This window comes from Panthera leo, chromosome D1, assembly GCF_018350215.1.
Source record: "Panthera leo isolate Ple1 chromosome D1, P.leo_Ple1_pat1.1, whole genome shotgun sequence".
Lineage (NCBI taxonomy): Eukaryota > Metazoa > Chordata > Mammalia > Carnivora > Felidae > Panthera > Panthera leo.
In genome coordinates, this window is record NC_056688.1 from 100868158 (window position 1) to 100889480 (window position 21323).

Sequence of the window (21323 nt, forward strand, 5' to 3'; positions counted from 1 at the left end):
TATGCAAAGAATAAGCATAATGAGTGCCTGCCCAACCTGTGTTTCATAGTAACATTCTGCCTATGAAGACATCACAAACATTATCAATCCTTTATCATTTTTTTTTCCTGAACACGAACATCATCTCTGACTCCTTCTCAACTGAACTCCTGCCTTAAGAAAAAGTGCTCAGTGTCTCCTGGTGGCTCAGTCGGTTAAGCCCCTGACTTTGTCTCAGGTCCTGATCTCTGGGTTCATGAGTTGGAGCCCTTACATCAGGCTCTCTGGTCTCAGTGTGGAGCCCACTTTGAATCCTCTGTCCCCCTCTCTCTCTTCCCCTCCCTGGCATGCTTTCTCTCTCGGTCTCTCAAAAATAAAATAAACATTAAAAAAATGCTCAAAACCAATTGCTTCCATAACTATTCAAAAATAAAATAAAGTCAGATAGTGATTAGCACCAAGGCCTATTTATTTTATCTGGCAAATTCAACATACTAAGCCTCTGTAATATTAATAAGTCATGTTGCTTGAATGCCTTATACCTGCTTCTCTTTCTCTTTACTCAATATGGACAGTTAAAATTGCAAACAAGTTATTAATATAATGAAAAGTAATACATTTCTGCTGTTCTAGTAAGGGAGAACTATTTTATATGGGCTCAGGAAAGTTACTTGAAATGTGCATATTATTTTGAACTAATGATCATTATTAAAATGTTCTATTTATATACGTCATAAAATAAGGAATCACTTAACCATTTTACATGGAAAGATACAATCTAAGAAACAGCGTTTTAGAAATGGATGTCTGAGGAGGGAATGCATTTCTCTTCTATTGACTTCGGTTTCTCTGCATATCCACAAATTTATCTTTCACTTTCCTTTGGTCCTTTTTTTTTTTTTTTCAAGACACTCAATACATTTTAGTGAGCCTTTTAGTTTACAACATGAGGTGAAAGGATAGTCAGTCCTCTTTAACCAATATTTTACACAGCTGTAGGAAAATATTTCAAACTTTAGGGAATTATAATGGATTACATATATTACAGGTTGGGAAGCAGGTAAACAATATCTTCATTCTTCAATTTTCCAGTTGAGTCTTCCTTTCCAATAGTATCCAGCTCTAATTAGTTACATAAATTTCTTCAAGGCCATGTTTTGTTGTTGCTGATGTCTTCAGACCTGAAACTTTGCCATTTCAGTCAATATCCGCGAATTCTTCCGCTTCAAAAATGCGTTTTGCATTGGGTGGAATTTTGGCACCTTTCTTTCCATAAGCCCATTCTGGATCAATCTCTAGTTACGCCTTCTCTCCTTTACTCACTTATACACTTATTCAATAAATTAACTCGTTATTCATAAGTTAATACAATTTACGTGCACTTATACAATCCTAATTTTCCTCAAAATTTAGGAAATTTTTTACATTGAATTATTTTTGAAATATTTATATTGAATTAGGAATTCTTTACTTTGAGTCAAAAAAGGGTAATCCCTCTTTAGAGAGACTCTTATTTTACTTCTGTTCTGCTTGGACAAAGGATGATCATTTTGGGGTAAAAGTAACACCAACCATCTAGCTTTTACTCTGAGGAAACCAAAGCCCATAACACGTAAGAGACCCGGCCAAAGTTGTAAAAGCAATTGCTGACAGACACGAAAGCAATCGGTTGAGACTCCAGACATATCTTCTACTAAAGTCTAGCGGACAATCTTGTGTTTTCCCTCATTTCAAGCTGCCACATTTCAGACTCTTTATGATAGATTCTGTTGCTTCTATATAGAACATGACATATTAGCCTCTGAAATTTTTGGTTGTGTGCCTCTCAATTTTGAAAATAATTTAATATTGAATATAAAATATTGCATCATAATTTTAAATAGCAGCAAAAAGTGTGATTTCTCTTACATAATATAATTCACTTAAAATACATAAATAAAGGGGCACCTGGGTGGCTCAGTGAGTTAAGCATCCGACCTTGGCTCAGGTCATGATCTCACCGTTCATGAGTTCAAGCCCCGTGTCGGGCTCTGTGCTGACAGCTCTGAGCCTGGAGCCTGCTTCACGTTCTGTGTCTCCCTCTCTCTCTGCCCCTCCCCCACTCACATTCCATCTCTCTCTCTGTCTCAAAGAATAAATACACATTAATTTTTTTTTAAATCTTAAAAAAGGATAAAATGTGTCAATAGTTGTATTCAGAACAGTAACTGGGTCATAGAAAGTGGTCACTGTGAGCATTGGTTACTCTTCTTAGCAAAGGTGGTTTGTTATTCGCACCTATTTCTGGTATTTGACAGAAGTCCGGTTTGACTGTTCAGCAAAATCCCTGGTCTCTACTCACTAGATGTCACTAGCACCCCTTCCTATTGGGAGAACCCAAAACGTCTTGGGACAGAGCCACAGGTCCCAGAGGCATCAAAATAACTCCTGCTCCAGAACCACTTCTCTATAAATAGTCAACAGCCTGATTTTTCACCTTCAGACTTGAAAACAGGCAAGGTTTTCAACATTGGGTACTATGTTGGACTCAGAAAAAGACACCTCACTTTTACTGACCATTGAAGAGAGAGAACCATATTATCAGAATAACTATTTGTTTTCAGACTGGGATTTCTCAACGCGCATATCTTTTACCTTTTTGAAATCATTTGACCAAAGGGGGACATACCTAGTGGATTGAATCTTAGTGAAGACCATGTTTCCTCCAGAAATAATCCACTGGGGACTCCACCTCATAAAGCAGGCTCTAATTTCTTTTCAAATGGTTAGAAGAAAATATTTATTGTCATGGGTCTTATAAGGGTTAAAGAGGTAAAGCAAATTATGTATGCATATACAATATTTTACATGTACACTCTGGCTTAGTGTTATTTAACTTACCGTTTTATCATAATGATTTTTCAGGCCATTAAAGGGCCTTCAAAAACATCCTGTAAATAGTTGCATAGATTTCCATAATATATATGTACCTTAGCCTTCACCATTTGCCTCTTGTTGTTCAAATCTTTTTAATATTTATCTATTTTTGACACAGCATGTGCGAGCAGGGAAGGGGTAGAGAGAGGGAGACAGAGGATGCAAAAGAGACCCTGCACTGAAGACAGACAAGCAGATACAGGGCTACAACTCACAAACTGTGAGATCATAACCTGAGCCGAAGTCAAACACTAAACCGACTGAGCCACCCACGTGCCCCTGACCATTTCCCTCTTATTGACATATTATTGCTGAAATTTACTCTCATAAATAATGCTACAATGCAGCAGGAAGACTTTTGGTAATACTTCCTTATGTACATCTTTGATTCGTTCTTCAAATAGATTTAAAACTGAATTTATTTGTCTAATAGGTTAAGGCTTCAGAGTCAGAGTTATAGGAAGTTTGAGACCAACTACAAACTCCCTGAACAAAAAAAGACAAGAAAGACCATGATTAGGAGAATCACTATGTTACTTTATAGAAAAAAAAAAAAAAGCTAGTGTGGAGGATTAAAGCTACTTCCCCATCTAAAACATATGGATAAAAAATGAACACTTGTGGGTTAACAGTCTTCAACTGACATGCTTCTCATCATTTCAGTGGAAAACAGGGAAGGATGTGGTGTATTTCAAAACATTATTTTCTGAGATCTCACTAGATTCAGTGCTCATTAAACAGTCTGCCAGGAAGAAGGGATTTGAGTTTCATAACACATTGTGGCTAATTATGTCTGAGGTCTTTCTAGTGATTCAGTGTCAAGCTGTAAATTGTGTAGGAGTCGCTTAAAGAATCATATACACCGTGATGGATGTGGATGTTTCTGTGTGATCTGTGAATCAACGTGTGACCTTACGCATCTTTCCACAATGCCTGCACTTTTCCTAAACTTCACAAAAGCCATGTCCTAATTCTTTGCGGAAAAACTTAGCTATCTTACGCGTTTTCACATCTTTTTTTTAAGAGACTGCCAGAAAATGAATCTGAGATCATACAGTGGAGGATAACTATGAAGATTTTTCTCCAACCTCAATCAAATGGGAACATGGGCAAGGGAAACTGCTCCAGTGTGACCGAGTTCATTCTCCTCGGATTTGCAGAAGCCCCTGAGTTGAGAGTCGCCCTCTTCTCTGTGTTCCTTCTCATCTATGGAGTCACGGTGCTGGGCAACCTGGGCATGATGGTCGTGATTCAGGTCAGCTGTCACCTTCACACTCCTATGTACTTTTTCCTCAGCCACTTGTCCTTTGTGGACTTTTGCTACTCCACCGTCATTGTGCCAAAGATGCTAACTAATACCTTAAACGAGGACAAAGCCATTTCGTTCCTGGGGTGCACCGTGCAATTCTACTTGTTTTGTACATGTGTGGTAAGTGAGGTCTTCCTTTTGGCTGTGATGGCCTATGACCGCTTCGTGGCCATCTGCAACCCACTGTTGTACACGGTCACCATGTCCCGGAATCTCTGTGTGGAGCTGGTGTCTTGCTGCTACCTGTGTGGGATGGTGTGTTCTCTGATCCACTTGTGTTTAGCTCTGGAGATCCCATCCTACAGATCAAATGTGATTGACCACTTCTTTTGCGATCTGCCCCCTCTCTTATCCCTTGCTTGCTCTGATGTCACTATGAATGAACTGCTGCTGTACATCGTGGCCACCTTCAATGAGATCACCACCATCGTAATCATCCTCACCTCCTACTTGCTAATCCTCATCACCATCCTGAGGCTGCACTCTGCCGAGGGAAGGCTCAAAGCCTTTTCCACCTGTGCCTCCCACCTCACAGCCATCCTTGTCTTTCACGGAACAATCCTTTTCACTTACTGCCGGCCCAGTTCTGGCAACAGTATGGATACTGACAAGGTGGCCACAATGTTCTACACTGTAGTGATTCCCATGCTCAACCCCCTCATCTATAGCCTGCGGAACAAGGATGTGAAAGAAGCGCTCAGAAGAATGGTGAGCTCCAAAATATTTTCCTAGAAAATATTTTCTTTGTGAGACTCAAGTTCCCACAGGGCAGGCTGGTTGAGCAGTGAATGGGTGGTTGTAGTGTTTGAGTGGAGGGTAGAGCCAGGGGGTAGGTAGTTAAGAGTGATTCTTTTTGATTCACTTACCTATGAATCTTCCATTTGCCTCAAAGTTAGGACTGAGTATATTTCAAATTTTAAGCCTACTTCGTTTCTTTTCTTCAATCTATAATCTTTGAAATGGATAGGAGTAATGGATTTTTAAGACATGTTTGGTTTGATCTATAACCTTCATAAGCTTAATGAAGAACTCTTGAGAATCATGCTTTCTTTCAGTATCTATGATGGAAAATTCATTCCTTTTCAAAATTGAATTCCTGCTATTTTACAATGAAGAACACATCTTTGTCCAACAGTTGATACATAGAGTGAGATTTCCACATGCACACATGTCATTTTTATCTTTTTATTCTTTTTGATACATTTATTGCTTATTTTTTGTTTTCCTTATTATTTGTCTCAGTGTACAGTGTTTTTGGAACTTCAGATAGTATGTCATCTGAAAAAGTGGAGTTAATCTTAATTATTTCACATGGATGTTAGTAAAATTAAATTGCATGTCATGTGCAAAGAGCCTAGAATAATCCCTGGCACATAAATAGTTTTCTCTTTCTCTCTTCTCCTTCCCTTATATTGTCCTAATATTACATATATACTTTTGGTCACATGCACGCACACACACACACACACACACACACACACACACAAACTTGCCATCATTGAATAACCCTTACTACAAGTAGCTGCATTTCTGACTTAGGTCACTTGTCACATTTTTGTTGTTTGTTTCCTCAATTTTTGTCCCCATTATAACTCTCCATTTGGAACAAACGCTGTCACTTAAAATTGGAATTCTAAGCTATTTGTAGAAAACATAAATATTTCATTTTCAAGCCAAAATATGGAAAGAGCCTAAATGGCAATCAACTGATGAATGGACAAAGAAGATGTGATATATCTATATCTATATCTGTATCTATATCTGTATCTATATCTATATATCATCTATATCTATATCATCTATATCTAGAGAGAGAGAGAGAGAGGAATATTACTGAGCCACCAAAAAGAGTGAAATCTTGCCATTTGCAACAACCTGGATGGAATTAGAGAGGATTATGCTGAGTGAAATAAGTCAGTCAAAGGCAAATAGCATATTATTTTCTCTCATATGTGGAATTTAAGAAACAAAGCAGATGAACATAGTGGAGAAAAAAGAGAGCTAAACCATAGAATGGTCTCTTAACTATAGGGAAGAAACTGAATGTTGCCAGATGGGAGGTGGTTGGGGGAATGGATTAAACGTGTGATGGGTACTAAGGAGGGCACTTGTGATGAGCACTGGGTGTTGGATGTGAGTGATAAACCACTGAATTCTACATCTGGAACTGATATTACACTGTATGTTAACTAAGTGGAATTTAAATAAAAACCTGAAAAAGATCATTTTCAGGGTGCATACTGGACTTTATTTTACATCCCTGTGGTTCCTGAATTAATTCTGCTATGACAGTGTGTGACAGCTTCGTGGCCATTTGCAACAATTTGCATTACACAGGTGCTGTGCCCCAGAAACCCTGTGCCCTACTACAAGTTGGATCATATGCATGGGGAGTAGCATGTTTCCTGAAACTCACGTGTTCTGCTTTCAAAGTATCTTTTAGTGGTTCATCACAATCAGTCACTTCTGTGAGTTCTCCTCACTAATGTCTCTTTCTTATTCTGAGTCTTACGTCAGCCAGTTGCTTCTCGCTGCTTCTCACAATGAGGTGAGCACAGAGCTCTTCGTCCTTCCATCTTATGGGGTTTTCATTGCCACCTCTCCAGATACATTCAGCAGGTGAGCATCAGGAAATCCCCTTCAACTGTTAGCTTCACACTTGACCGGATCACCGTTTTCTACAGCACCATTCTCTTCTCTTAGTCTGTGCCCTACCTCCTAAACCTCCAGGCACACAAAGTGATACCTGTTATGTACGGTGGTGATCCTCGTGTTGAAGCCCCTTATCTATAGACTGAGATATAAGAACATCAAAGGCACAGTCAGACACTTTTTTTTCATAGTGAATGGTAAACACGTACCTCTGTTACTATAGAACATCTTTCTGTGATTTTTGAAGGACCTGTCAATCAAGCTCATTTTTAAAAATCACTTTAGATTTTCCAAAAGACAGAATACTTACAATGGGAAGAATATGAATTTTAGGTCTGAGAAATCATACCTGGCTCTGATAATATAAAATCGGCCGGTTGGTTTATCTGAACCAGTCTTTATCTACAAAAATGATATAATGTGATGTAATTCATGGAGTGACGTGTGAAAAAAAATAAAATGTAGACAACATATCTGGCATATTGTATATGTGCAATAAAAGCTAGTTGTATTCTCTTCTCTTCACTGCTAAGCGATAGGTTGCAGGTGTTAAATACACAGCCACTTTTGTAGTTTAAATTCAGTGAAATAGATGACAGGAAAGAAATACATAGTCTTCTTTTCAAGAACCTCACAAGCCAGTGGTATTAGTAAATATCATAATGTTCGGTCAGGAGACACTTCAAAATCATATGTGGATATCAAAGAGATTATTTCATAATTGCGTGCATCCTTTGCTTGACCTTGAAGGAAGAGCAGGTTTTGAAAAGACACAGAAGAGAAAGACACAAGGTGTATTCAGGAGTAAAGAACAGGAACAATGTTCGAGAGGTGAGCATGAATAATAAAGTCAATGATTCAGCACTATTGTGAGCTACTGTTTTATGTCATATGCATTCAAGGTATCTTGTTAGGTGCTGGAAGGAATGAGAATTTGCGTAAGATACACTTACTATTCTCAATTCCTTCAAAAAGAGCTCCAGTGTGGACGGTGCAAATATTACAAGAAGTTTAGAAATATTAGCGTGTTTCCTAGAATAGTGAGAACAAAAACAAAGCAAATATATTCATGTTCTATGTTTTAGGCTCCCTTTTATCACCTGTCAATTTGCATAAGTATATTATTAATTGACATGGCCCCTGACCAAAGGCATATCTCAATTCTTTTCTTCAGAATTCTTTAGGCAGTCTTCATAACATTTTTGAATAGATTTCTTGTAAATATTCCGAGCCATTTGTTTTCCTTAAACGTTGTTTTAAATTGTCATTTGTAAATTATAATCTTAACAAGTAATTAATCAAACCTACGTTATTGTGTCTATTAGGAAAGATTAGCTTTTCTCTGGTAGTAGTAATATTTATTATAAGATGGTCTCATAGATAAAGGTGTCTAATTTTCAAAAATCTTATGACACCATATTTATCTTTCTTCTATCATTAATTTTGCTTGAATTACTTACGTATCCTTTGTTTGGTACTCTTTGTCATTGGTAAATCCCAAATTAGTTCAGAAATTATTGTGAGAAAAAATAATAGCTGTGTTTGTTGAAGGTAACATAAACACTGGATAATAACCTTATATTGGTTCATGAAATAATTTGGAGTGGTTCTATGATCTTAAACGTACAGTAATTAATTAAAGTCCACTTATTTCAGAAATAGAACTATATAATTATGACCCAAACTATCTTATATATTTGCATATATTCACGTATATGAAACTGCCTTCCTTTACACATTGTCACTTACTTGATTTGAACTTACCTGGAACGCTTGTAGAAAAGTAGCAGAAATGTTATATTGTTCTTGATTGGAGTGAATGATGAAAATGAAAACTAACCTATGAAATTTAATAGATGCTTCTAAGTGTTTAGAGGGAAATATATGTCTTTAAATAACTGTATTAGAAATGAAGAAAACTCTCAAAATTAGAATCTTAGTTTCCACATTAAGAATCAAAAAAAAAAAAAAGAAAAAAAAAGAAAAAGAAAAAAGAACAAGGGAGGTTATAATAAAGACCAGATTATCAGTCAATAAAGTAGGAAAATAAAAAGTAGAGATCATTGAGTTTGTACTGTGAAAAGATTACTACCATTGACAAAATTTTAGCTAGAATTACCAGGAGAAAAGGAAACCAGAAACAAATTAGTACAATTAGTAAGGATAGTAATCTTGCAAAAATGTTATGCCAACAATTTAGTCAACTTAGATGATACAGACAGATTTGAAAAAGATAAATTTTCCCAAGCTGACAAAGAAGTTGAATATCTGAATAGATATGTGACAATAAATTCAATTTGTAATGAAAATATTCTCACACTCCTTCCATCAATATCCAATTACTATTACTAAATATCTATGTAGGCAATAACACTGGTTGTTACACAGATGGCTTCACCAGTTACTTTTACTAAATAACTACATAAGCAATGGTACCAATTGTGAGTTACTTTATTTAGGAGATAGAGATCATGATCCTTTTTCCAATTCATGCAGTTATATCAGTATTACCCTGATACCAAAGCCAAACAAAGACAACACACAGAGGAAAACAGAAACCAAAATCCCTCATGGATACAAACCCAAGAATTCTCAACAAATCCTTGTATCCAATAATAAGATAAAATAGATGCACTGAAACATATGAAAGGCTTATGAGCCACACCAAGGGAGATTTATCTCAGAAATGCGAAGTTGGTTTAACATATGAAAAACAATGTAATATATCACTTACACAGAATGATGGAGATGGGGAACCGGATGGAATGTCTCCTCAGCCTTGGGTGCCGTCTTTGGCACATCAATTTTGTAAAATATAATCATATTATATGGTAGTTGAGAGAATACCAATTTATTTCCTTGAAATTACATTTTACCACATATACCTTTACAAATTTATGTGCACAGCCAGTGATACACAGAGACGAATGGAAAACTGTGGCTTAGATTGATCTTTCAAAGTCAGAAGAACACATCTGGGAAAGATATCTGAGGGGTCCTATTTGATGACTTCCACTATTGCACATGCATTAGAAAAAAAATGCAGTCTCAGAAATCTCTCTGGATTTATTTATTTTGTTCCATACATTCATATGGGTGGAAAACCAGATGGGCCTCAATTTCTTTTATTGATCATTTATTTTGAATGTGTCCAAGTTTCAACCGCCTGAAAGATAAGCATAAAAACTGGAATTGCTCTCCTGGCTGGTTACTAGGAAGCTAAAGTAAGTGAATATTTGTATAATAGTTAGAATGGGTTCCAACACATAGCAAGTGTGAGTTATTATATGGTTTTCTGACCACTGGAGTCATTATTTTTTTGTTATTTAAAGGAATTCTGATGCAGCTGTAGTCCCTGTGCCCTACAGGAATCTAGGGGATGTTGTAATGTTATAAGAAAGGAAGAACTTCTAAGAGATATGCATGGCATGTCATTATGGCAATATGAGCTGTGTCCCACACATACGACACTTAATGTAACCTCTATCATGTAGCACCACAAATTCTGGGAGGAGGCATATGTGGTTTTAAACCATTGTTTCCCAATTTGGGATAATTTAAAAAATAAATTTCCTGATGATATTCCATAGAGATGAACTATTAGTTGTGTTATATCATACGCCACCTTGGTTTAATTTTTATATATTTTGTTATACCATAGAGATTAGTAATTGTTTTGGAGCTTAATGGGCCCATCCCCCAGGAGCTTAAATTACAGTATAAGTAAGTGTCTGCCTCCTATATACATCTCATATCTTCAGCACCAGGGACAAAACGTAGGTCACTCAGGTTTGTTAGCAAGAACTAGGTTTTAGTTACTTGAAAATAGAAATGAATATATTTTGTCTGTAAACAATTATTCTAAAGATATATTGAACTCAACTCTCTTCTTTTTTTTTATTTTAAAAATTTTTTTAGCGTTTATTTTTGAGACAGAGAGAGAGACAGAGCATGAACAGGGGAGGGACAGAGAGAGAGGGAGACACAGAATCTGAAACAGGCTCCAGACTCTGAGCTGTCAGCACAGAGCCCGACACGGGGCTCGAACTCGCGGACCGTGAGATCATGACCTGAGCCGAAGTCGGATGCTTAACCGACCAAGCCACCTAGGCGCCCCTCAACTCTCTTCTAATTAGAGAATGTTTTAACAGGACCCATATTTCTGTGCAGTTACTGTTTAGAGTGTTTTTGTGTTTTGGTATTCAGAACAATTAATGGTGAATTTAGAACTGTTTTCTCTGTAACATAAAACATGGATGTGTGTAAAAGAATGCTAAATAAACAAATGGTACCTCTCTCTCTCTCTCTCTCTCTCTGTCTCTATTTCATCTCTTACCACCCATTTTTCAGACCGATCTCTATCACAGCATCTAACATGTATGACCATTGAGAGGGTCCTTAATTTTCATATTAATGCTGAGGGTTGCATTTCTGTTCCTGCCAGATGGTTATCGAGAGTCAGGACTTATGAACTCTCTGTGGTTAGAAAAAGAGATGAATTCTTTTGGATTTGTTTTGGGTTTGTTATGAAATGGTTTTGTATTATCAGCCTAGGAGATTAAGAAGAAAAACATTTGCCAGGTTGAATATCCTCTTTGAAAAGTAGGCAAATAAGTCAGGTATTTTGCTTTGTTTTGTTTTTGTTCTTGGTCATGTAATGAAAAACTGTGACTTAAGGGAAGTGATATGTTTCCATGTCTTTAAGGTTAGCTCAAGAGACCGAGAAGATACCAAGATATGCTTCCATTCCAGAACCTCTTCACTCAATTTTCATTACACATAAGTGTAGAAGTCATGAGTCTAGTCCTCGTGCTGTCTAGAAGTGGGAGCAGAGAATAGAATACCTCAATTTTTATTTGCCTTTTCCTTTAGGAAGGGCCTCAGTGGTAGATCTCCCTTATATAGAGCATACAATGTAATCATTTCTGCAACCAACCACTTAAAGAATCTCTATCATGTGTATTCATATCTCTATGGGTGCATCTTCATTTGCGTCTATATGTATATGCGGAGTGTACTATTCAGTATTCTTTTTATTTAAAAAAAAAAACTCATAAATGGGATTTTACATAGCATGATAATTTTCTGTCCTAGATATGACACCCCAAAGTTTAACACTTGCTCCACTTCTGAAAATATTTTTTATGGCAAATATTATAAACAGGAATGCAATACAGTTTTGGACATGATTTTTCACAATTTTATCAATGTAACTAAATATCTTTTAATAGCTTATGAGGAATAAAATCTATCAAAAAAATATCAGATAGCTTTTATTGTTGTCAGGGTCAAGACTTGGATGTATGCCCCTTCATTACTTTCCAGAAAAAGGTATTCAAGAGATCTATCTCTCTGAATCTTTATTAGCATAGATCGTTATTACTATAATTGATTAAGCTAGCAAATCAATTAACCACATAGTTGATTTGATAGGCACAATTCTCACTTTCAATGTATATTTTATATCTCTTGTTTCATAATTCAGATTTTAACGAGTTTTTGTGAGCCACAAACATCAAAAATTCTATCACACTTTTCCAAAATAGAATATGAGAAAACTTTGTTTCAAATTCATGTTCCTGATAGAGTCACGTAAAAATAAAAAAAACAAAAGAGTGTTTGGAGAATCAGAGTAGGTGCTACTCTCCTGGACAGAGCTTATTAAGTTTCTTCAGAGAACAGATGCTAGTGTCTGTATGGCTTTGAAATATATCATTGAATCTAAAATTCCACCCAGAAACTGAAGTTAATCATAGATAAAGTGATAGATAAGGGTTGGAATCGTTCAAGGTTTCTGCTGATGCTTAAGTCAATTTTGGTCAGTGGGATCCACTGAGACTTTCAACCTTTTGAATTACTTGACCACTGTGTTTCTGTTATATCTTATAGATACATTGTTTGATATCAATGTTATATTTTTCTGAAATTAATGTTAACCTGTTTTTTCCTCCCTTTTTAGAAGAAAGACAATATCTATCATTTGTTTTCCTAAGTCCAACACCTGGCAGGAATGGGCACGGGAAACTGCTCCAGTGTGACCGAGTTCATTCTCCTCGGATTCTCAGAAGCCCCTGAGTTGAGAGTCGCCCTCTTCTCTGTGTTCCTTCTCATCTATGGAGTCACGGTGCTGGGCAACCTGGGCATGATAGCAGTGATTCAGGTCAGCTGTCACCTTCACACTCCCATGTACTTTTTCCTCAGCCACTTGTCCTTTGTGGACTTTTGCTACTCCACCGTCATTGTGCCAAATGTGCTGTCCAGTATCTTAAACAAGGGCAAAGCCATCTCCTTCCTGGGATGCATGGTGCAATTCTATTTCTTTTGTGCCTATGCAATCACTGAGGTCTTCCTTTTGGCTGTGATGGCCTATGACCGCTTCGTGGCCATCTGCAACCCACTGTTGTACACGGTCACCATGTCCCGGAATCTCTGTGTGGAGCTGGTGTCTTGTTGCTACCTGTGTGGGATGGTGTGTTCTCTGATCCACTTGTGTTTAGCTCTGGAGATCCCATCCTACACATCAAATGTGATTGACCACTTCTTTTGTGATCTGCCCCCTCTCTTATCCCTTGCTTGCTCTGATGTCACCATGAATGAACTGCTGCTGTACATCGTGGCCACCTTCAATGAGATCACCACCATCGTGATCATCCTCACGTCCTACTTGCTAATTCTCATCACCATCCTGAGGATGCACTCTGCCGAGGGAAGGCGCAAAGCCTTTTCCACCTGTGCCTCCCACCTCACAGCCATCTTTGTCTTCCACGGAACAATCCTTTTCACTTACTGCCGGCCCAGTTCTGAGAACAGTATGGATACTGACAAGGTGGCCACGGTGTTCTACACTGTAGTGATTCCCATGCTCAACCCCCTCATCTATAGCCTGCGGAACAAGGATGTGAAGGAAGCACTCAAGAAAGTGTTGGGATCTAGATTACCTTTTGGAAAACTATTTTCTTAACCAGACTCAGAGTTTCATCAGAGACTTTAATGACGGGCTGGATTTGGGTGGGTGTGAATGGAAAAGTAAAGTAGGGAAATAAAACTTGGGGACTCTGCATGCTGTTTTGTTTTCCACTTGCTTATCTAATTAAGCCATATAATATCTTCTATGGATAATTTAAATACACCTTTTATGGGACCATATCTGTGTTATTCTTATATCAGTAGTGTAGCTTTGCAATTAATTGTTGTGCAAAAATTATTTTCCAAATGGTTCAACATGATGAAACTCTAGAATAACTACGTGTAAATTTTTCTAAAGGAGAATACTTGAGATATTTTCCATTTGCTGGTAATTTCACCATGCTGTTCCTGATCTTGAAAATGTCAAAAAAAAAAAAAAAAAAAAAGAAAAGAAAACAAAAGTAAAGAACAGAAAATAAAAGGTCAAGATTTCTGTTATAATAAACCTGATAAAGACAGGAAGTTCAGGGGTGCCTGGGTGGCTTACTTGGTTGAGTGTCCGACTTCGGCTCACGTCATGATCTCGCAGTTTGTGAGTTTGAGCCCCACATCAGGCTCTGTGTTGACAGCTCAGAGCCTGGAGTCTGCTTCAGATTCTGTGTCTCTTCCTCTCTCTGCCCGTCCCATGCTCATGCTCTGTCTGTCTCTGTCTCTCAATAATAAATAAACTTTAAGGAAAAAAAATTTTTAAAAAAGGAAGTTCAGAGGAGTGGACATTTTTTTTTTTTGGTTTGTTTGTATTTTGTTTTATTGTGACTGCAGTTTCAAGAACCACTTTTAAAACATCCTTATCATTCTTTGTGAACTATCTCCTCTCTGCACTGAAATTTCTCATAGTTCTGGTAGTTTGGCTCTATTCCCAGTTCCTTTGGAAGGCCATATTTATTGTTCAATGAAGACTCATGGTGCACTGACTTTATGCTACTCATTCATCTAGGAACTTGGGATATATTAGTGAACAAAGCAATGAATGATCTCTGCTTTCCTGGAACTTTTATTTTAGCAGGCAATATACAATTAAAGAAATTAATTATTATTGAAAATACATTTGAATCATGTGAAGTATATTAATCACTCAATTGGGTAGTAGAGTAACTCCTGAAGTAAAACAGTATGTTCATAGATGATTTCACTGAAAAGCTACATTTGAACAAAAACTTAAGGGAAAGCATTTCAGTGTGCAGGAAACATGAGGAGAAAAGACCATAAAGAAAGAGTCAGTAATATTTTTTGGAAAACAAAAAGCAATACACAAAATCAAAGAGGTCAGACTAGATCAAAGAAGCAGAGGTGGTTAAGAGTAATAGAATAGGACAAGGTTTCAAAGGGACTATTTTCCCAACTCGATATTTAACTTTTTAAATATTTATGCTTTAACTCTCAGTGAATCATGATGACCTAAAGGAGGGATCTTCACCCTTCTCCAACAGGGTCAGAGTGGATGGCAGGGAGGAAGACAGTTACGCCTGCTATATGGTAGCCACTCAATATTTGATAAGGATGGTTGTTATAATTCCATAACTTTTATAATGGTTGTAGGTATGTATGCGAGTAACCAGGGGTTGGAGAAGTGATTTTAAAATATAACACTTGGGGGCACCTGGATGGCTCAGTCGGCTAGGTGTCTGACTCTTGGTTTTGGCTCAGGTCATGATCTCATGGTTCATGAGTTCAAGCCCCACACTGGGCTCTGTGCTGACAGTGTGGAGCCTGCTTGGTATTCTCTCTCTCTCTCTCTCTCTGTCTCTCTGCCCCTCCCACACTCTCTCTCTCCTTTTCTTCCAGACTAAATTAATAAAATCTAAAATACATTTATATAAATTTTTGTATAAAATTTTCCTAATGCTGCTCCAGGGTTTCAAGCATTACATCAGAGAAAAATGATTAATTTTAATTGTTTATTTCATGACCTCAAGGGAATGGGGCAAGACATAATCTCTAGGGCTCATGTCCCAAAGGTTGTACTATAGATATAAGAATATACCATCAGTCCCAACCAAGAGTGGCCTTACTTTTGCCATCAGCAGGTTTTTTTTCAGATTCTAGAGACCGATTGATATTAATTTCAATGTAGGGTATCTGGGAAGCAGCACGGTAGGGAAACTTACCCTTAGATCTAGACAGTTCTTGAGAATTATTTAGTCACTACAAAAGTAACATATCTGAACATGCAAGGAAGAGAAAGTGCATTTATGCTACACGGTTTTGTCTTAGAGGGCCTGGCTCAGATGAACAAGGGCTACCCTGGGTGGGAGGATAGAAGAAGTCTGAGAACTTCGGGAATGTGCATTGTTCTGTTTCTGTAAGTTACAGAAGATATAGTCAAGGTAGGATAGAGAAGATTTAAGTAAAATGAAACTAGCAGAGATTGAATAGACTCTCTAGTGAAAAAAAATTAAAAGGGCCAGCTTTAATTAAGACGATAAAGCAGAAAAAAATTAGAGAAAAATTAGAACAAAATAGGGAAAACAAAGGTAAGAAGATTTCAGCTGTTATATTTCTTGGACTCAATGGTAGAGAAAGATTTTACCAGCAATGTAATAATAGTATTTGGGATGCAAGAATCATCATGTTGAATATCACATTCATTTAAAATGAAACCTGAAAAGCCTTAGTAAGTTAAATATTATATTAAGCAAGAAGTGTGATAATGAGAATGTCTAGCTTCATGATGGATGTTTTTTGAGGTTGTCTTTAGTACTCAGATGTATGACTGACTATAGGGACAAAGAGGTCCATTAAGCTCTCAGTCTTGAATATGATCTGATATCTTTATTGATGGGCCATCTGTTAAGGCTACCTCTGGTAGCCTTAACAGAGAGATGATTAACAGTTTCCTGCTTTCTAGACCTAGAACATGGGTCAGAGTCTGGTGTGTAGGAATGGACACATGGCTGGGGCTCCAATCAGGGCACTAGTCACAGATACGTAGATTAGTCCCTACTTGCATATCGTTGGGAAAGTCAAGGTTTCTTTTATCACCCCTAGAATAAGGAAGTGGACATGATTATCTTTATCACCTATTCTAATTATTTATCAAGCGATGAGGAAAGATTGACAATTAAGAGCCCATTTGTTGAGAAGAATATCCTGAAAAACAAGTTAAGGTTTATTTGATATCAGATTTACTGTGTCAGAAAGAAAAAGATTAAAGTACTTTGTGAAATGTAACATAAAGTGTTATGGGTGTTTTTTCTTAATGTCATAGTGTAAACATATGTTGTAGACATTAATTTGTTTGGAAATTTCTCATTTTTGTACTGATTATAAGGCTGGCATAAGCAGTCATTATATTATCCTAGGTGTATCTTTTATGAACTTCTAATGTTCAAGGGAAACTGAAAACTTTATGGGAAGTTTGATTTAAAATAACCATAAATCCCTTTATCTCATATACTGCTTATAAATATTAAAATTTACAGTTGAGAACTTAAACAATCTTTAAAGGTTTTATCTATCAACTTATTTATTTATTTATTTGTTTGTTTGTTTGTTTATTTATTTATTTACATAATCTCTACACCCAATGTGGGTCTTGAACTTAAAATGCCGAGATCAAGAGTTGCATGCTCTAGTCAGCCAGGCACCCCAAAGACTTAAAATTTTTTAATTCAATAATTATATTGTTTTTTAACTTAAAGAGCATTTAAAAACTGTTTTGCATATTTTCAAATATTAGATAGTTAGCATATCTTGCTAACAAACACATAAAGAAATTATGAAAAGACATTTTGCTTCATCTTCCAGTGGTGTAAGGGGCAGTTAGGCAAGCTTCTTAGATGTTCACTCTCTTTAATATTTTTATTTTCAGGACCAGTTCAGATTCTGACAAACAGAAACCATCATGTTACTGTCAGAGAGAAATAAAACTGGGGCTGTGTTCACTCTCTTGGGCTTCTCAGATTACTCAGAACTGCAAGTCCCTCTCTTCTTGATTTTTTTGGCCATCTACAGTGTCACTGTTGTAGGAAATATTGGGATGATAGTTATAATCAAGATTAGCTCCAAACTGCACACCCCCATGTACTTTTTCCTCAGCCACCTCTCATTTGTGGATTTCTCCTATTCCTCCATCATTGTTCCCAAGACCCTGGCAAACCTAGTTGTAGAAGACAGGACCATTTCACTTTCAGGATGTGTAGTACAATTCTTTTTCTTTTGTACCTTTGTGGTAGCTGAATCCTTTTTATTAGCTGTGATGGCCTATGACCGCTTTGTGGCCATCTGCAACCCTCTGCTCTACACAGCGGCCATGTCCCAGAAACTCTGTGCCATGCTGGTGGTCGGATCATACGCATGGGGAGTAGCATGTTCCCTGATACTCACATGTTCTGCTATCAGATTATCTTTCCAGGGTTTCAACACAATCAATCACTTCTTCTGTGAGTTCTCTGCATTGCTGTCCCTGTCTTGCTCTGGTATTTACATCAATCAGTTGCTGCTTTTCATTTTTGCCACCTTTAATGAGATCAGTACACTGCTCATCATTCTCATGTCTTATGTGTTTATCATTGTCACCATCCTCAAGATGCGTTCAGCCAGTGGTCGTCGCAAAGCCTTCTCCACCTGTGCCTCCCACCTGACAGTCATCACCATCTTCCATGGAACCATCCTCTTCCTTTACTGTGTTCCTAACTCCAAAAACTCCAAACATACAGTCAAAGTGGCATCTGTGTTTTACACAGTGGTGATTCCTATGCTGAATCCCTTGATCTACAGTCTGAGAAATAAGGACGTCAAGGATACAGTTGGCAAGATAATGGATACTAAAATCTTTTTTTCTTAAGCATATTATTTGACTAGAGTTTGGCCCTGAAGTATAAATCGTGTACCCATAAACATTGATTATAAAGATACATTTAAAAATAATGAAGAGTCGATGTACAATGAAAAGAATGCAGATTTTTATTCAAAGAGACCTTGATGCTCTCTCTTGCTTACTGGAAAAAAAAGTCAGCAATCCCCCTCATCTTTGGTTTTTAATCCACAAAAATGAGGTAACATAAATTAGCTCCTAATCTGATTGTGAGGTCTAAAAGGTAATATAAATATTATGTGGATACTTTGTATAATATCAATAAACATTAATTTCATTTCCCTTTCTTGTAACATACCTGGAGTAGACTAGGCTCTCAATAAACATATGAATTTATCTCCTAAAAGTAAAAGTAGCAGTTAAAATGGGACATAGCATTCCTCTCTGCGCAATGTAAAACCCAGTGTTAACAGTAGGGCAGTGAAGAAAGTGGCCTTTGTATAAAGTGGGAATGAAAAGTACCACCAAGTGTTTAAATGAAAGAAAAGTTCAAGTCCTTTGGGGACTCTGAATAACCCCTCCAAAAACTAGGTGTTGTTTGAACTTGGCTTTGGATAACAAGATGAACAGAGTTTCAGGACACAACATATGAGTTTTATCCAGAAGAACAAAGCATTGCAAAATCAGGGAGGTCAGAATGCAATACTGAGCTACTTATCAAACAAACATTTTATTGAATGATTACTATATAACATGTTTGTGTGTGTTGCAGTGTGTGTGTGTGTGTGTGTGCGTGTGTGTGCGTGCGTGTGTTGCATTGTGTGTATAGGTTGCTAGGCATGAGTGGCAAGTTGATAAGACATGGTCTATATCCTGAATGTGTTTTCAAAGGAGCTCCATTGTGCAGTCTGATAAGCTATCTTAGGCTCCACCAAAGGTTTAAAGATGTTAGATTGGATTTCACAAACTCTCTTTATTTATTTATTTTTTTAGAGGAAAGAGAGAGTGAAGGGCAGAGGGAGAAAGCAAGAGAGAGAGAGAATCTTAAGCAGGTTCTATGCTTAGCACAGAGCCTGATGTAGGGCCAAGTCCCACAATCTTGGAATCATGACCTTAGTCAAAATCAAGAGTTGGATGCTCAACTGACAATCCACCCAGGAGCCCCTGGATTTCAGAATATCTTATATGCAAAAAATAAGCATAATGAGTTCCTGCCCATCCTATGTTTCATACTATTATTCTGCTTATGAAGATGTCAAAAACATTATCAAAACTTTATTAATTATTTTCCTAAACATGAGCATAATCTTTGAATCCTTCTCAACTAAACTTCTACCTTAAAAAAAAAGTTCTCAAAACTAATTGTTTATATACTTTAGTCAAAATACAATAAAAATAAAAATACTAATTAGCATCAAGGCCTACTTAATCTGGCAAATTTAAAATACCAGATTTCTATAATATTAATAACACAGTTTACTTAAATACCTTGCACGTGCTTCTCTTTCTCTCTACTCAATATAGATAGTTAAAATTGCAAACAAATTATTACTATATTGAAAAACATAAATTTCCTGGTATTCTGGTAAGGGAGAACAATTTTATATGGGCTCGATAAAGTTACTTGAAATGTGCATATTATTTTGAACTAATGATCATTATTAAAATGTTCTATTTATATACGTCATAAAATAAGGAATCACTTAAATAACCATTTTACATGGAAAGATACAATCTAAGAAACAGTGTTTTAGAAATGGATGTCTGAGGAGGGAATGCATTTCTCTTCTATTGACTTCGGTTTCTCTGCATATCCACAAATTTATCTTTTACTTTCCTTTTGTCCTTTTTTTTTTCAAGACACTCAATACATTTTAGTGAGCCTTTTAGTTTACAACATGAGGTAAAAGGATACTCAGTCTCTTTAGCCAATATTTTACACAGCTGTAGGAAAATATTTCAAACTTTAGGGAATTATAATGGATTACATATATTACAGGTTGGGGAGCAGGTAAACAATCTCTGTGTTCTTGAATTTTCCAGTTCAGTCTTCCCTTCCAATAGTATCCAGCTCTAATTAGTTACATAAATTTCTTCAAGGCCATGTTTTGTTGTTGCTGATGTCTTCAGACCTGAAATTTTGCTATTTCAGTCAATATCCTTGAATTCTGCTTCAAAAATGCGTTTTGCATTGGGTGGAATTTTGGCACCTTTCTTTCCATAAGCCTATTCTGGATCAATCTCTAGTTAAGTCTTTTCTCCTTTACTCACTTACACACTTATACAACAAATTAACTCATTATTCATAAATGAATACAATTTTCCTACACTTATACAATCCTAATTTTCCTCAAAATTTGGGAAATTTATGTGACTCTTACATTGAATCAAAGATGAGTAATCCCTCTTTAGAGAGGCTCTCATTTTACTTGTGTCTTGCTTGGACAAAGGATGATCATTTGGGGGTAAAAGTAACACCAACCATTTAGCTTTTACTCTGAGGAAACCAAAGCCCGTAACACGTAAGTGACCCGGCCAAGGTTGTAAAAGCAATTGTTGACAGAAATGAAAGCAGTCGGTTAAGACTCCAGACATGTCTTCTACTAAACTCTAGCAGACAATCTTGTGTTTTCTTTCATTTCAAGTTGCCACATTTCAAATTCATTGTGACAGATTCTGTTGCTTCTATATAGAACATGACATATTAGCCTCCAAACTTTTTGGTTGTGTGCATCTCAGTTTTGG

The 21323-nt window shown here is 36.8% G+C and overlaps 3 protein-coding genes across 3 annotated transcripts; all 3 read left to right on the forward strand.

The window, feature by feature from the left end:
• Positions 1 to 4000: 4000 nt before the first annotated feature.
• LOC122200250 (olfactory receptor 5L1-like) lies at positions 4001 to 4936 on the forward strand. The gene has a single exon (XM_042905725.1). The coding sequence runs from the start codon at positions 4001 to 4003 to the stop codon at positions 4934 to 4936; it is 936 nt and encodes a 311-aa protein (XP_042761659.1).
• A 7930-nt stretch (positions 4937 to 12866) lies between these two features.
• Positions 12867 to 13817, forward strand: LOC122201310 (olfactory receptor 5L1-like). Its single transcript, XM_042907193.1, has one exon. The coding sequence runs from the start codon at positions 12867 to 12869 to the stop codon at positions 13815 to 13817; it is 951 nt and encodes a 316-aa protein (XP_042763127.1).
• Positions 13818 to 17666: 3849 nt separating this feature from the next.
• Positions 17667 to 18608, forward strand: LOC122200162 (olfactory receptor 5D18). Its single transcript, XM_042905632.1, has one exon. It carries the CDS (start codon positions 17667 to 17669, stop codon positions 18606 to 18608), a length of 942 nt encoding a protein of 313 aa, XP_042761566.1.
• The last annotated feature ends 2715 nt before the right edge of the window (positions 18609 to 21323 follow it).

Coding starts and splice junctions, on each gene's coding strand:
- LOC122200162 (XM_042905632.1), top strand. CDS start 17,667: ATGTTACTGTCAGAGAGAAATAAAACTGGGGCTGTGTTCACTCTCTTG.
- LOC122200250 (XM_042905725.1), top strand. CDS start 4,001: ATGGGCAAGGGAAACTGCTCCAGTGTGACCGAGTTCATTCTCCTCGGA.
- LOC122201310 (XM_042907193.1), top strand. CDS start 12,867: ATGGGCACGGGAAACTGCTCCAGTGTGACCGAGTTCATTCTCCTCGGA.